Raw genomic sequence first — 15458 nt, forward strand, 5'->3', positions numbered from 1 at the left:
GAGATTTGGAGGAAGATCCAGACCTCACTGAGATTAGACCACAAGTGAACAAGGTGCAAATCTATGTTCATGCTACTGGGTCCGCTCCACAACTGGGTCCCCAGGTTATGTGCCTCTTGGGATGCATAAGAACAGCCATACTGGGTCAGACCAAAGGTCCATCTAGCCCAGTGTCCAGTCTACCAACAGTGGCCAATGCCAGGTGCCCCAGAGGGAGTGAACAGAACAGGTAATCCTCATGAGATCCCTTCCCTGTCCTCCATCTTCAGATAAACAGAGGCTAGGGAGGTTTAGGTTGGATATTAGGAAAAACTATTTCACCAGGAGGGTGGTGAAGTATTGGGTTGGGTTACCTAGGGAAGTGATGGAATCTCCATCCTTAGAGGTGTTTAAGTCTCGGTTTGACAAAGCCCTGGCTGGGTTGATTTAGTTGGGATTGATTCTGCCTACAACAGGCGGCTGGACTTGATGACTGCCTGATGTCTCTTCCAGCTCTATGATTCTATGAATTCCTACCTATCCTGGGGTATGTCTACACTACCACCCTAGTTCGAACTAGGGCGGTTAATGTATGCATCTGAAGTTGCAAATGAAGCCCGGGATTTAAATTTCCTGGGCTTCATTTGCATCTTGCCGGGCGCCGCCATTTTTAAATCCCCTTTAGTGCAGACTCCGTGCCCGCGGCTACACGTGGCACGGAGTAGGTAGTTCGGATTAGGCTCTCTAGAATGAGGTGTACTGGTAGTTCGGAATAGAGAGCCTAATCCGAACTATCTATAGTTGGCCAATATCCATGGCAGAAGGGCATCGCTGGCACTTGATAATGCAGGCCACATTAGAGGATGAACCTCTGATGTGGTGGCATATGTGGTTAGGTCCTGTGATGGTGTCACTTGTGTAGGTGTGTGGACAGAGTTGGCAACAGGGTTGTTGCAGGGGTAGGTTCCCGGATGAGTATGTTTGAGGTCCGCTGCATGATTGCTGGAAAGAATTTGTTTCAGGTTAGGTTGTTGCCCCCAACGGAAACCCCTCCAGCGCATCATTAACTATCTACAACCTATCCTGAAAAATGACCCCTCCTTCTCACAGGCCTTGGGAGACAGGCCAGTCCTTGCCTACAGACAACCCCTAACCTGAATCAAATTCTTTCCAGCAACCACACAGCACCCCTCCATAATACTCACCGAGGAACCTAGCCCTGCAATCATCTTCATTGCCAACTCTGTCCACACACCTACACAAGAAATGTCACCGCGTCTCTTCCTTGTTTTGTAGTTCCCTTCACTTGAAATAAAGGCCATGGTGACTGAAATCTCCTTTCTCCTTCTAGTCATGGACCCAAACCATGTGACAACCTCTGCCACAACTCTACAGAGCACATAAAAGGCTGCTGAGCCACAGGAATGTAGGAAAAATTTCGTCCCATGCTTCATGGTTCCCAATTGCATAATAAAACCATAATCGCTATGAAGAAGAGGGAGCTAGATGTGATGCCTCCTCTTCTTTCCCAATACAAACAGCTCTAGCCTTTCAAACCTCCTTCCCTTTTATAAGTACAATCTCCTATTGAGACCTGAATTTCACCAGGCCTTGCTGGAATACAAACAAATTAACCACAACAATATAATAATGAACAATAATACCGCGGCCTCTAGGAAGTGACATTGCAATAGCTTGGGAATTGAATTCTCCTATTTCTGCTCTTCATCTCTAGAGTAGAACTAAGTTGAAAAGATTCAATGATTGCTTAGGAGTTTATTCATGGTTTTCCTCAGGGCACCCTTCACCTCTCTGTTCCTCAGGCTGTAGATGAGGGGGTTCAACAGGGGGATCACCAGTGTGTAGAAAACTGAGGTAATTTTGTCGGTATCCATGGAATAGCTGGAGGTGGGTCGTAAATACATGAAAAGGAGAGTGCCATGAAACATGCCCACAGCACACAAATGGGAAGTGCAGGTGGAGAAGGCTTTGCGCCGGCCCTCGGCAGAGCGGATCCGCAAGATAGTGGAGATGATACAGACGTAGGAGAGGAGGATGGTCACAACGCTGATCACCACAGTGTAGCACACGGAGGCAAATGTCACAATCTCATTGATGCGGGTGTCAGAGCAGGAGAGCGCCAGGAGTGGGGGGGTGTCACAGAAGAAATGTTTGACAACGTTGGAGCTGCAGAATGACAGCCGGAGTGAAAAGCAGATGTTTATCGTTGCATCAACCAACCCCACCCCATACACTCCAGTCACCAGCTGGTTACAAAGCTGTCTGGACATGGTGACCGTATAGAGCAGTGGGTTACAGATGGCCACATAACGGTCATACGCCATAACAGCCAGCAAGAGACACTCAATGTCTTGAAAAAAGATACAGAAGTACAATTGTATATAGCAGCCAGTGTACAAAATGCTTTTCTTCTCAGATAAGAAATTTTGCAGCATCTGAGGGGCAATTACTGAGGAACAGCAGAGATCACAGAAAGACAAATTACAGAGGAAAAAGTACATGGGGGTGTGGAGTTGGCGGTCAATCATGATTAACAAGATCATTCCCCCATTTCCCACCATGGTGATAAGATAAATCAGTAGGAACACCCCAAACATGGGCACCTGCAGCTCTGGACGATCTGTCAGTCCTGAGAGAATGAACTCAGTCACCACTGAGTGATTTCCCTCTTCCATCTCCTCTGAGACAAGATCAGGAAGCAACAGGGATGTGGGCAGGTAAATGAAGCAGGCAACCTTTCCCTTTGCTACAGTGAAGTAAATGAAGAAAAATGAAGATCAGTTTCTTAATGGGCACTGGTACCAGATCAGGGAACAGCTTAGTGCACAGAGCCAGATGTTCATGAATGGCCATTCCAGGTGTTCCGTACAATGCCTACACTGTACAAATACAAGGACACACATGTTAATCACCCCCCGTATCCAAACACTCTTGCTCACTAATTTAACAGGGACTTGTGCCTTGCTATGAGAGAATCAGGGTGAAAGCCATCCCGGTGTGAAAAGATTATTCCTTAGTTCAAGACTAAGAGTAAATGAGTGTCAATCTTTGCACCCTGGGGGCAAGGACAAATCTGTGGCTCAGTATGTGACTTTGTGGAAAGTGTGCAGTGCTATTTAAGCTTCCATGCATCTGACCGTGTAATTTACATTGGTTTGTATGAAAACCCAGACACATTATCATAGAATCATGGAACACTAGAACTGGAAGGGACCTCGAGAGGTCATGAAATCTAGTTCCCTGCCCTCATGGTAGGACCAACACAGTCTAGATCATCCATGGCAGGTGTCTGCCAACCTGCTCTTAAATATCTCCAATGATGGAGATTCCACAACCTCCTTAGGCAATTTATTCCAGTGTTTAACCATCCTGACAGGCAGGAAGTTTTTCCTCATGTCCAACCTAAACCTCCCTTGTTGTAGTTTAAGCCTATTCCTTCTTTTCCTATCCTCAGAGGCCGAGAACAATTTTTCTCTCTCCTCCTTATAACACCCTTTTAGATACTTGTAAACTGTTATCATGTCCCCTCTCCGTCTTCTCGTTTCTAAACTAAACAAGCCCAGTTCTTTCAATATTCCCTCATAGCTCATGTTTTCTAGACCTTTAACCATTTTTGTTGCTCTTGTCTGTACCTTCTCCAATTTCTCTACAACTTTCTTGAAATGTGGTGCCCCGAATTGGACACAATACTCTAACTGAAACCTAATGAGCTCAGAGTAGAGCAGAAGAATGATTTCTCATGTCTTGCTCTCAACACTCCTATTTAATGCAGCCTAGAATCATGTTTGCTTTTCTTGCAACAGTATCACACTGTTGACTCATGTTTAACTTGTGGTCCACTGTGACCCCCAGTCCCTGTTCTGTTCTGCATTTCTCCTTCAGAGACAGTCTCTTCCCATTCTGTATGTGTGAAACTGATTGTTCCTTCCTAAGTTTCCATTTGTCCTTTTTAAACTTCATCCTGTTTACCTATAACCATTTCTCCAGTTTGCTTCTCCATTTTCTATCTCCACATTAGACGTAACAAATGGGTATTGGCAAATACCATTAACCCCTTTGGTGAAGGAGAAGACAGTGTACACACTTTGGACTTTATGGGTACGTCTACACTACATGCCTCTGTCGGCAGAGGCATGTAGATTTGTTTATTCAGCAAAGGTAAATGAAGCCGCGATTTAAATGATTGCGGCTTCATTTACGTTTACATGGCTGCCGCGCTGAGCCGACAAACAGCTAATCAGCTGTTTGTCGGCTCGCCGCTAGTCTGGACGTTCCCCCTGTCGACATCAAAGCCCTTTGTTGGCAGCCCCGGTAAACCTCATTCCACGAGGAATAACGGGGCTGCCGACAAAGGGCTTTGATGTCGACAGGGGGAACGTCCAGACTAGCGGCGAGCCGACAAACAGCTGATCAGCTGTTTGTCGGCTCAGCGCGGCAGCCATGTAAATGTAAATGAAGCCGCGATCATTTAAATCGTGGCTTCATTTACCTTTGCCTACAACCCTAATCTACATGCCTCTGCCGACAGAGGCATGTAGTGTAGACACAGCCTATCAGTTCACAATGATGCCATTTGGTTTACATGGGGCAGCAGCCACCTTCCAGTGGCTCATGAACCAGATGCTGAGTCCACAGATTGAGCAGACAGCACCTTACACTGACTATGGGTGGTACGATCCCAGGAGGTTATGAAAGACACTAACTTGAGTCAGTAGCCTATTTTTCCCAAGCAAAGGGCTTGTTCTCTTAGCTCAAGGGATAGAGGCTGGAATGAAGGTTTTTTTAGTGCTGGAGATCTTGAAACCTGAACCTGCTAAACACCATCAAGTCTGTCTCTGTGTGACTGTGATGCAGGAGAATAGCACGTACCTGCTGACTGCAGAGAGAGACGTGCCGGCGTTTCTTCGTTCACCAAAACTGATGCGTTGGTGCAATTGGAAGGTTTTATACTGAGATCTGTGGGACACGCTCCTGAAACAGCTGGGAATAGCTGAGCTCAGAGCGGACTAACACCTAATTAATCCATTCAGTGAACCAAAGCCGTCCCCAGTGTAACTCATACGCTGAGGTTTAATGGTCTCACTCTTTCCTCCTGTGTAACTAAAAGATGCCATTTCCACCAGAGTTACAGTGTATGAAGTTCGGGGTATACTTCATCCTGAACTTTTTAGCCGAACCAGGTACTGAACAGATCTCATCAAAAAAGGGCAGGTGGAAACCAAAATTTTTGCAAATCCCATGGGGTCCTGCAGATACCCCACCCTGCCATTCTCTTTCATGGTTACCAGACTCAACTCTATCCCCTATGTTACAGGATGGTTTCTCCTCTTGCTGATCTGTCCTGGAACATCACCTGAGTCCCACAGCCTCAACCTGGGGAGGGTGGTTGGTTTTTTTTGATGGAAAGATGATAATTCCCATGCAAAAGATAATTCCATAAATTATCCCACCATGGTACCAGGCTAAACCTCCATGACATCCTTCCTGAAGGCAAAAGTTTTGCCCACTCTGGGTCCTTCTGACACTAGCTCTCCATCTGGGCCACAAAGCCATGCAGGTCCTTCTAACCCATGGGCCACTTTGGCTCAATCAGAGACTCCACTAATGTGTCAACATTACCTTTAAAGACAAGTTTGACATTAAAGGAACAGAAAGTCAGATAGAACTGTGGCATCCTAATTGCTCCAGATGATCCCAGCTCATTTTATCAATCGATGAATCAATCACATAGAAATTCCCATGGTATTCCATGTTCTACTCTTGCCAGGTGACTCCCTGAAGTAGGAAAGATGGGATCACTTTTTTGTTTGATGTAGTCCACATGATGACCAGAGGAGCTGAGAAGGAGACTACTGGCAGCTGCTCTCCATAGTTAATTGGCTGGCTCTTTATAAAGTTAGAAATCACCAATGTGCCAGGTAATTCCTCCCCTCTCCCCACCATTGTAAGGATGCTATTTTGATCTGCACCTCACCAATATCGATGTGATATATTGAGTGCCACCAATAGACATTTTTTAAAAACAGATAAAATATATATATTAAAATGTCATAGGTCTTGTGGAGCAAAGAATATTAATACGAGAGATAAATAAATTGCTTTGCATAAGATATGTATTTAATATTCCACGAGGCATAATGAAGCGGTCGACAAGGGCTTCCCTTGTTGACCATGGAGCGTACAGACTACCGCGTTGTGCCCCCAAACAGCTGATCGGCACAGCATGGCAGCCATTTTGATGTAAATGTATCAGTGATCATTTAAATCTCCATCCTCCTTGGAACCCCCTTCAGGCAGTTGAAGGCTGCTATCAAATCCCTTCTCCCTCTTCTCTCCTGCAGACTAAACAAACCTATGTCCCTCAGCCCCCCCATAGGTCATGTGCTCCAGCTCCCTCCTCATTTTGGTTGCCCTCTGCTGGACTTTCTCCAATGCATCCACATCTTTTCAGTCCCCCTGATAAAGTGGGCAATTCAATTCCTGTGCTCTCCAATGCTGGGATCTCACCAGTACAGGATCCTACTTGGCCAAAATTTTCATTTTGTGAAATGGCACAGTCATAACACCAGGATGTTCCTGTAAGTCCCAGGACAGGGTATTTTCTGAAATACTGATGAGCCCTTCCTTCCTGCATGGACATTTTCCTAGAGGAAGCCACCTCTCCCAGCCTAGCAGCCATGTAAGTCTTGGGAAGAGGCAATGTGCATTCTCCCTGGCCTTCTAGTGATACTACAGAGGAAGACCGTGTCTCCTAACACTTGGTATGCTCCTCAGCTTAAGCCCACTGAGGATGCTAATGACTTGTCTGCATTGTGCTTTGATCTGTTACATAGGCTAGACATGCTCAAAGAGCACACCACATAGACACCACTCATTGGATGAGCTCCCCTGCTAGTCAAAAATGGATGTCTCCACCTTGGAGTCATTGGACTAGCTTCCCCACTGGTATAAATCAGCCAAAATCCACTGAATTAAAGGGACCCCGATCTTCAGCTGGTGCGACTCTGCTTATATTTTCAACCATGAGTGAAGCATCATAACAAGACAAAAACCACATGGCATCTTTAAATGAAAACTGCATAGCTATCTGAAATAGCTGTTCTACTTGTAATTAGTGGATGAGGTTCCATCTCTTGTGTTAGTCATAGGCCAAGCAAGAAATCATGACTCCATAGGGAATCTGCATAACTTAAAAGAAGTCAATGAGCCAGTTCTCAGGTGGTGTAATTAATTAGCTTCTTAGATGTCAATGGTCAAGACACCCGGCCAATGTACATCAGCGAAGTTCCATTTATTTCCTCATTGGCTAAACTGACCTTCAGCACCATGGACAGCTCAGTGCTACCAAGGCAGTGAGCAAGCCTGCCTGGCCAGCTGTTGGGCTTAAAAGGACATTTGCCCTGAGGTAAAGGTGACAAATAAGTGGAGGCTCTGGTTGAGCCAAAATGGCCCAGGAGCTAGAAGGTCCTACATGGCTTGATGGCCCCAGATGGAGAGCTAGGGTGTGTCTAGACTACAGGGTTTTGTCGACAAAAGTGGACTTTTGTCAACAAAACTATACTTGTGTCTATCCTACAGCTGCATTCTGTCAACAGTAAGTCGGCAGAATGCGGCAGTTTTGTCAACAGCAGTAAACCTCATTCTACGAGGAATAACACCTTTTGTCAACAGAGTTCTGGCGACAAAAGGCGCTATTGCATCCACACTGTGCTTTTTCAAAAGAGAGTGTCTAGACTCTCTGTCGAAAAAGCAGCTTGCTTTGTCAACAGAACTGGCTGTAGTCTAGATGTGCTTTGTCAAGAGTATCTGTCGATAAAGCCTCTGTCGACAAAAGCCTGTAGTCTAGCTATACCCCAAGCATCAGAAGGACCCAGAGAGGGCAAAACTGGAAGAAAGTCTGGGGGGTTTGGCCTGGTACCATGTTGAGACTGTTTAAATATTATGGACACACAAAACCAGATGGGATGCTTGTGAGAGGTGAGTGCCGTGCTATTACACAGACTCCAAAAGTCATCAAAGGGCTCCCTTGGAGGCTGTTCTAACAACAACCCTTTGTCCCTATCAGCAACATGAGAAGCCTACCAATATCCCAACGGAGGGTGGTGCTTCACTGAAACCAGTTTCATTCCTGAGCAGATGACACGGAGAATTTTGAAAGGGGCACTTGCTGCTTTTTAAGCATCTCCCCAAAATGTAGGACTATAGTTTTCCCTTTAGGAATAAGGATGTAGGGATGTCAAATCTAAGAACTAATGGAAGAGCACTCAGTCCACTGAATTTGTCCTTGTCCCAGGTACCTTTAGAAAGTCTTTTTTGTGAACTGTCAGAGATTTAGAGCCAGACTTAGCAGAGTTTAGATCAGAAACGATCAAGTTTCAAATCCTTGTTAACTCCTACTGTGTCCCCTCCACCACTGGGCTCCCAGGTTATGCACCACTTGGGAAGCAGATGGAACCAGCTATGAACCATTGCTGTGTTTCTTTGGAGGGAGGTGGCCTGGGAGGGAAGTGTTTCATGGCAATAATATACATTCCCATTCTCACATTAGAGGATGTTACTCTGCAGTGTAGGTGTTCTTCCCATGGAGTTTTTTTATGGTGCTTCTGATTATACGAAGATAAGGATGTGAATATAAAAACATAAGAATGACCACACTGAGTCAGACCGAAGGTCCATGTAGCCCAGTATCCTGTCTGCCGATAGTGACCAATACCAGATGCCCCAGAGAGAGAGAACACAGCAGATAATCCTCATGTGATCCCTCCCTTGTCATCTATTACCAGACAAACAGAGGCTAGGGACACCATTCCTACCCATCCTGGATAATAGCCATTGATGGACCTAACCTCCGTGAATCTATCTAGCTCTTTTTTGAACACTGTTAAAGTCCAACTATGAGTGGGTGTCAGCCGACGGTCAGGGCAGTGTGTGTGTTACTGAGAAAAGGTTTAATGTCTTGTGTAGTCCAAGGAGGAGGAGGACTACTATAACAACAATTATGAGGTGCTCAGACGCACTACATTGATGAGAGCCACAGAAGGCCCTAAAAACAAGCACATTTAATCCCTTTGAGAGATGGGCAAAGGGAGGCAGAACATAGATAAAATCCATATTTTCTTACTTCTGCATAGGACCCTGAATTAAATAATGCTTTAAAAAATGCTTCGTCCTGTAGTTGGAATGAGAGGAGGCAACAAGATATAGAGCAGACTGGCAGGGTTTTTTATTTCAGACTATTGCCATATTTTTAATTTCCCATCATTAAATGTGGACAGTAAAAATAAAGTTGCCACCACAAATGGTCATTTAAACAAACAATACTTACAGTGGGAGCCTAGGAGGTCATTGCTGTTAGTATCAGCAAATATCAGAGTATATTTTCAGCTCTTTAATGTTTTCTAGAGACACTAAAACCACCAAGTCTAGAAATTGTGAGCATTGCGTTTCTTAGTCCATTAACATCAACTTATAGAAAGGGCCTGGGAACGTCTCCATAATTCAGTGTCGTAACTCTCCCATCAACATAGCATCATGTGGGTACTGCTGTAAGTCATGTTAACTTAAACTAGTGGACCTTAGACTGACTAGCAGCATTAGCAAAGACCAACCCTCAGAAAGATTCGGGAGAGGACATAGCCCACTTGGCAGAGCACTATCCGGCAATGTGGGAGACCCAACTTCCAAATAGCTTCTCCCCATCAGAAAAAAAGTGAGAATTAAGCAGAAATTGACCTGGGTCTCCATCCTCACAGGAGAGCTCTACTCCTTGGATTAAAGAATACAAGGAAGCAGAAATATTACTGACTCTTCCAGTCCCTTCCATATGGCCAGTATAAGCCCTTCATTGTCTTTGCTTTGACACTGAAAATTCCCCAGAGGAAAATAAACTGTTCCATTTCCAATCATGTTAAATATTTCCATCTGCTGAGAAAGAAATTTGGGTCCATATTTTCCATTTGCCAAACACGTCAGGAATTGTCAGATTGGGATCAGATTGAACTGTATTTCTTTTTCAACTTTTGTAACCACCCCCTAACTAAAAATTCAAGCAATGGCTGGACTCTATCAATTTATCATTCACAATCCCCTCAGCCATTCCATTCCTACCAGCCCTGTTCTTCAGAGTCTAAAATACCACACAAGAGAACAGAGAGGAAGATCTCTTAGGGAATCTACTGATATTGCATAAATATTCAGTGATTTTTCTTTCTGTTTAATTTATATGGTACGGAAAACCGACTGTTTCCATATTAAGCCTTATTGAATTCAGTTCAGAATAGCACAAATGAGTCACATTTGAGACCCACTCTTGGAAACATTACCCTTGTTAATACTTGTTTTGTTGTTCTTTTAACTTAAAAAACGGCCACACATGCATGAATTAATACCAGGCTATCGCTCCAATGACCCGATAAAGCACATAGACTACAGAGTAACAGGAGGTTTTGCGAAACACCTTTTGGTTAATTCATAAGATATCACACACTTCAGCCTTTCAACTGTATAATTAATCCAGACTCAGTACAAAGAAGAGGGGGAAAGATTTGATGGCCTTCTTTTCTTTCCCAATACCAAGGACTACATGCTTGCAAAGCGTGTTACTTATATATTTTATGCTCACACATATGAAACAGGAGGCTCCTTGAATTTGGCTGAGGCAGTAGCCAGATGAAGTTTTGATCTCTGCTGGGGCTGGCAGACCTTATTGGAATGCAAATTTATGTTAATAACAATATGATCATGGCCAATGCTACCATTGGATGATGCACAATGACATTGCAATGGGCTAGGAATGGAATTCAACTGTCTTTCTTTCCACCATAGAATCTGTATTGAGTCAAAGAGATTTATGAAAGAGTGACAGGTTTATGTATTGCTTTCTGCAGGGCGCCCTTCACCTCCCTGTTCCTCAGGCTGTAGACAAGAGGGTTCAGCAAGGGGACCACCAGCATGTAGAACACTGAGGCTATTTTGTCTGTTTCCATGGAATAGCTGGAGGTGGGACGTAAATACATGAAGAGTTGGCTGCCATGGAACATGGCCACCACCGTCAAGTGACAAGAACATGTGGAGAAAGCTTTGCGCCGGCCCTCGGCAGAGCGGATCAGCAAGATGGTGTAGATGATACAGACATAGGAGAGGAGGATGGTCACCACGCTGAACACTGTAGTGTAGCATACAGAGGCAAACAGCACTATCTCATTCATCCAGGTGTCAGAGCAGGAGAGCATCAGCAGCGAGGGAATTTCACAGAAGAAATGTTTGATAATGTTGGAGCTGCAGAATGACAGCTGGAGTAAAAACCAGATGTTTATCGTTGCATCGGCCAACCCCACACCATAGACTCCAACCATCAGCTGGTTACAGCGCTGCCTAGACATGGTGAGCGTATAGCTCAGTGGGTTAGAAATGGCCACATAACGGTCATACGCCATCACAGCCAGCAAGAGACACTCAAAATCTTGAAAAATGATACCAAAGTACAATTGTATATGGCAAGCAGAATACGAAATGCTTTTCGTCTCAGATAAAAAATTCTGCAGCATGTTAGGGGCAATGACTGAGGAACAGCAGAGATCACAGAAAGACAAACTCCGGAGGAAAAAGTACATGGGGGTGTGGAGTCGGGGGTCAATTGTGATTAATAAGATCATTCCCCCATTTCCTACCAGCGTGAGAACATAAATCAGTAGGAACAACATAAACAAGGGGACCTGCAGCTCCAGACGATCTGTGAGCCCTGAGAGAATGAATTCCATCACCACTGAGTGATTTCCCACTTCCATTGTCTCGGAGCCAAGATCAGGCAGCTATGGGGATGTCGGCGGGAAGATGACTCAGGAAAAATAATCCTTTACTGTAATGAAGGAAGAAACAAAAATTGAGGATCAGTTTCTTATTGGACACTGTTAGGATCTCAGGGAAGGGCTTTGTCGACAGAGTCAGATTTTCACAGCTGGTCATTCCATTTCTTTGATCAATTTCACTGTACACACACAAGGACATGCAGGTTAATCATCCCCCCTAGACACTAATTTAAGCAGCAAAGTCTGACTTGTGAGTCCATAGTGAACCACCATCCCAATGTGACAATCTTATTGCTTAGCTCAAAAGGGGGTGAGAGTAAACGTGTGTCAATCATTCCATCATCTTTGGGCAAGGGCAGCTTTGTGGCTCAGCATGCTGGTTTGAGAAAAAGCTCGTGTGCTGTAATAATAAAGCTTCCAGGCATCTCACTATGTAATTCACATTGGTTTGTATGAACACCCAGACACATTGGGTCCATCTAGACTAGCAAGATTTTGCAAGAAAGCGGCCGCTTTTGTGCAAAAACTTGCCAGCTGTCTACACTGGCTGCTTGAATTTGCGCAAGAGCACTGTCATTCTAATGTACGAATTCAGTGCTTCTTGTGCAAATACTTTGACACTCCTGCTCCGGCATAAGCCCACTTGTGCAAGAATACTTGCACAAGCGGGCCAGTGTAGACAGGCACCTTAATTTTTTACGCAAGAAAGCCCGATGGCTAAAATGGCCATTGGAGCTTTCTTGAGCAAAAGCGCTTCTATACTGGGAACGGATGCTTTTGCGCAAACGCATCCGTGCCAATCGAGACGCTCTTTTGCGGAAATACTTTTAACGGAAAAACTTTTCTGTTAAGAGTATTTCCGCAAAATCATGCCAGTCTAGACACAGCCATTATGAAACACACTAAATTCAGTTATTATGCAGTAACATATTTTTTTCCCTAAACAAAGAGCTTGTTCTGGTTGTTCTAGGTGTTGGGGTGAATTTTATTAGTGCTGGAGATCTTGAAACCTGTACCTGCCAAACACCATCAAGTCCATCTAGGTGTGACTGTGATGCAGGAGAATAGCACTTACCTTCTGGCAGCAGAGAGAGACTTAGAAGTGTTTCCCCATTGACAGAAACTGCCTCTTTGGAGCTTTTGGAAGGATTTATACTGAGGTTTTTGATCTATGGGACATGTTCCTGAAACAACAGGGAATACCTGAGCTCAAAGTGGAATAACACCTAATTAATCCATTCAGTGAACCAAAGCCCTCCCCAGTGTAATTCATACCCAGAGGAATAGTTGTTTCACTCTTTCCTCCTGTGTTACTAAATGATGCAATTTCTACCAGAGTTACAGTGTATGAAATTCTGGGTAAATTTCATCCTGAAGTTTTTAGTTGAAACAGGTACTGAGCAGAGCTTATCAACAAAGGGCATGTAGAAACCAAATGAGGTCCTACAGATACCCCATGTCTTCATTCTCTTTCATGGCTCCCAGACTCAATGCCTTCCCTTCCCCCAACCCACTGTACAGAATGGTCTCTTCTCTTGCTGATCTGCCTACAGATATCACCGAGTCCCACAGCCACAGTTTGGGGACGAGGGAAGTTTGATATTTGATGGAAATCTGATTATTCCTATGCAAAAGATAATTCCATAAAAATAGATGAAATGCCTTGATTTTGAAATAATCCCCTTATTAATGCCTTATTTTGAAATAAGTGGAACATCCACCTCACCTACTTTTTTTGAAATCTGTACTCCTGCTTTTCTCAAAGAATAATGATATTTCAAAATAATTATTCTTAAATAACTGAAGTGTGCACCCTTCAGCATTGCTATTTTGAAATAACAACTTCCTGGAGTAATTTCTATCAATTACTCCACAGTGCTTCCTGTGGCTCTAAGTCAAGGTACAGTGTTCACGGTGATGGAGCTTGTCTGAGACTCATTTGGAGACTCCCCTGTGTTGTGGAGACAGTATTTCTATTTTCTTATTCCAGGAGTTATAAAATCTATTTGAGTTATTTTGAAATAGTTTCCTAGTGTAGACATGCCCTCAGAATAAAATGAGGAGCCCTGTGGCTCTGTAGGGCATGTCTAAAGTAGGAACAATGTTCAAAATGACTAAAATCAACTTAATAGCACCCAATTTAACAAAATCAAAATAGTGTGTCCCAACTCTGTGATGGCTTTTAATTAGTCCAGTGCAGGCAGGCTCCATTAATGTGGATTTGCTACCTCAGATGTAAATCCCCAGGAAGCCCTGTGGAGTAATAAGTTTGAATTACTCTGGCCAGTAGTTTTTTCGAAATAGCAACACCAGACTGTTCACACTATCTTTATGTTGAAATAACTATTTTGAAATTAGGTACAGGTGAGCAAAGCCCACAGGTAAGTGGAGAACATGCAGACCTAGGAGATAGGTCTATAATGGCAGAGAGAAAGGAAAGTCAGGGCAAAATTGGGAGGCAAAGTCAAATCAGTATCTTAGGGTATGTCTAGACTACATGGCTCCATCGACGGAGCCATGTAGATGAGTTTACTAGACATAGGAAAATGAAGTGGTGATTTAAATAAGCAATGCTTCATTTACATCAAAATGGCCACCGCGCTGTGCTGATCAGCTGTTTGGTGGCACAATGGGGCAGTCTAGACAGGCCTCGGTCGATAAGGGAAGCCTTTGTCGACGGTTCCGGTAAACCTCATTTCTCGAGGCATAATGGAGAGGTCAACAAAGGCTTCCCTTGTCGACCACGGTGTGTCCAGACTGCCCCGCTGTGCCGCCAAACAGCTGATCGGCACAGCGTGGTGGCCATTTTGGTGTAAATGAATCAGAAATTATTTAAATCGCCGCTTCATTTTCCTATGTCTAGTAAACTCATCTACATGGCTCCGTTGATGGAGCCATGTAGTCTAGACATAGCCTTCGATGTCTATACTCAAATGCGAGAAGTATGGGTAACAAGCAGGAAGAACTGGAAGTGCTAATAATAATAAATACAATTATGACATTGTTGTTATCACAGAAACTTGGTGGGATAATACACGATATTGGAACGTTTGTATAGAAGGGTATGGCTTGCTCAAGAAAGATAGACAGGGAAAAAGAGAGGAGATGTTGCCTTATATATTAAAAATGAACACACTTGGAGTGAGGTGGAGATGGACATAGGAGACGGAAGTGTTGAGAATCTCTGGGTTAGGCTAAAAGGGATTAAAAACAAGGGTGATGTCATGCTAGGAGTCTACTATAGGCCACCTACCCAGGTGGAAGAAGTGGATGAAGCTTTTTTTAAACAACTAACAAAATCATCCAAAGTCCAAGATTTGATGGTGATGGGACACTTCAACTATCCAGATGTAAGTTGGGAAAATACCACAGTGGGGCAAAGACTATCCAATAAGTTCTTGGACTGCATTGGAGACAACTTTTATTGAAAAAGCTACCGGAGGGAAGCTGTTCTAGATTTGATCCTAACAAATAGGGAGGAATGGGATAAGAATTTGAAAGTGGAAGGCAGCTTTGGTGAAAGTGATCATGAAATCACTAAGGAATGGTAGAAGGGAGAACAGCAGAATAGAGACAATGGATTTCAGGAAGGCAGATTTTGGTAAGCTCAGAGAGCTGATAGGTAAGGTCCCATGGGAATCAAGACTGAGG

At 44.0% G+C, this 15458-nt stretch overlaps 2 protein-coding genes across 2 annotated transcripts; both read right to left on the reverse strand.

Moving 5' to 3' along the window:
* Positions 1 to 1736: 1736 nt before the first annotated feature.
* Positions 1737 to 2675, reverse strand: LOC102445679 (olfactory receptor 5AR1-like). Its single transcript, XM_006130337.2, has one exon. The coding sequence runs from the start codon at positions 2673 to 2675 to the stop codon at positions 1737 to 1739; it is 939 nt and encodes a 312-aa protein (XP_006130399.2).
* Positions 2676 to 8122: 5447 nt separating this feature from the next.
* LOC142829346 (olfactory receptor 5AR1-like) lies at positions 8123 to 11786 on the reverse strand. The gene is made up of 2 exons (XM_075928836.1): positions 10878 to 11786; positions 8123 to 8182 (listed from the first exon to the last, which is right to left on the reverse strand). The coding sequence occupies exons 1-2, from the start codon at positions 11784 to 11786 to the stop codon at positions 8123 to 8125; spliced, it is 969 nt and encodes a 322-aa protein (XP_075784951.1).
* Between the last annotated feature and the right edge of the window lie 3672 nt (positions 11787 to 15458).

Source organism: Pelodiscus sinensis, chromosome 4, assembly GCF_049634645.1.
Source record: "Pelodiscus sinensis isolate JC-2024 chromosome 4, ASM4963464v1, whole genome shotgun sequence".
NCBI classification, from domain to species: domain Eukaryota; kingdom Metazoa; phylum Chordata; order Testudines; family Trionychidae; genus Pelodiscus; species Pelodiscus sinensis.

Coding starts and splice junctions, on each gene's coding strand:
- LOC102445679 (XM_006130337.2), bottom strand. CDS start 2,675: ATGGAAGAGGGAAATCACTCAGTGGTGACTGAGTTCATTCTCTCAGGA.
- LOC142829346 (XM_075928836.1), bottom strand. CDS start 11,786: ATGGAAGTGGGAAATCACTCAGTGGTGATGGAATTCATTCTCTCAGGG. Junction 8,183..10,877: donor TGAAGGGCGCCCTGCAGAAA/GCAATACATAAA, acceptor CATTTTGGGGAG/ATGCTTAAAAAGCAGCAAGT.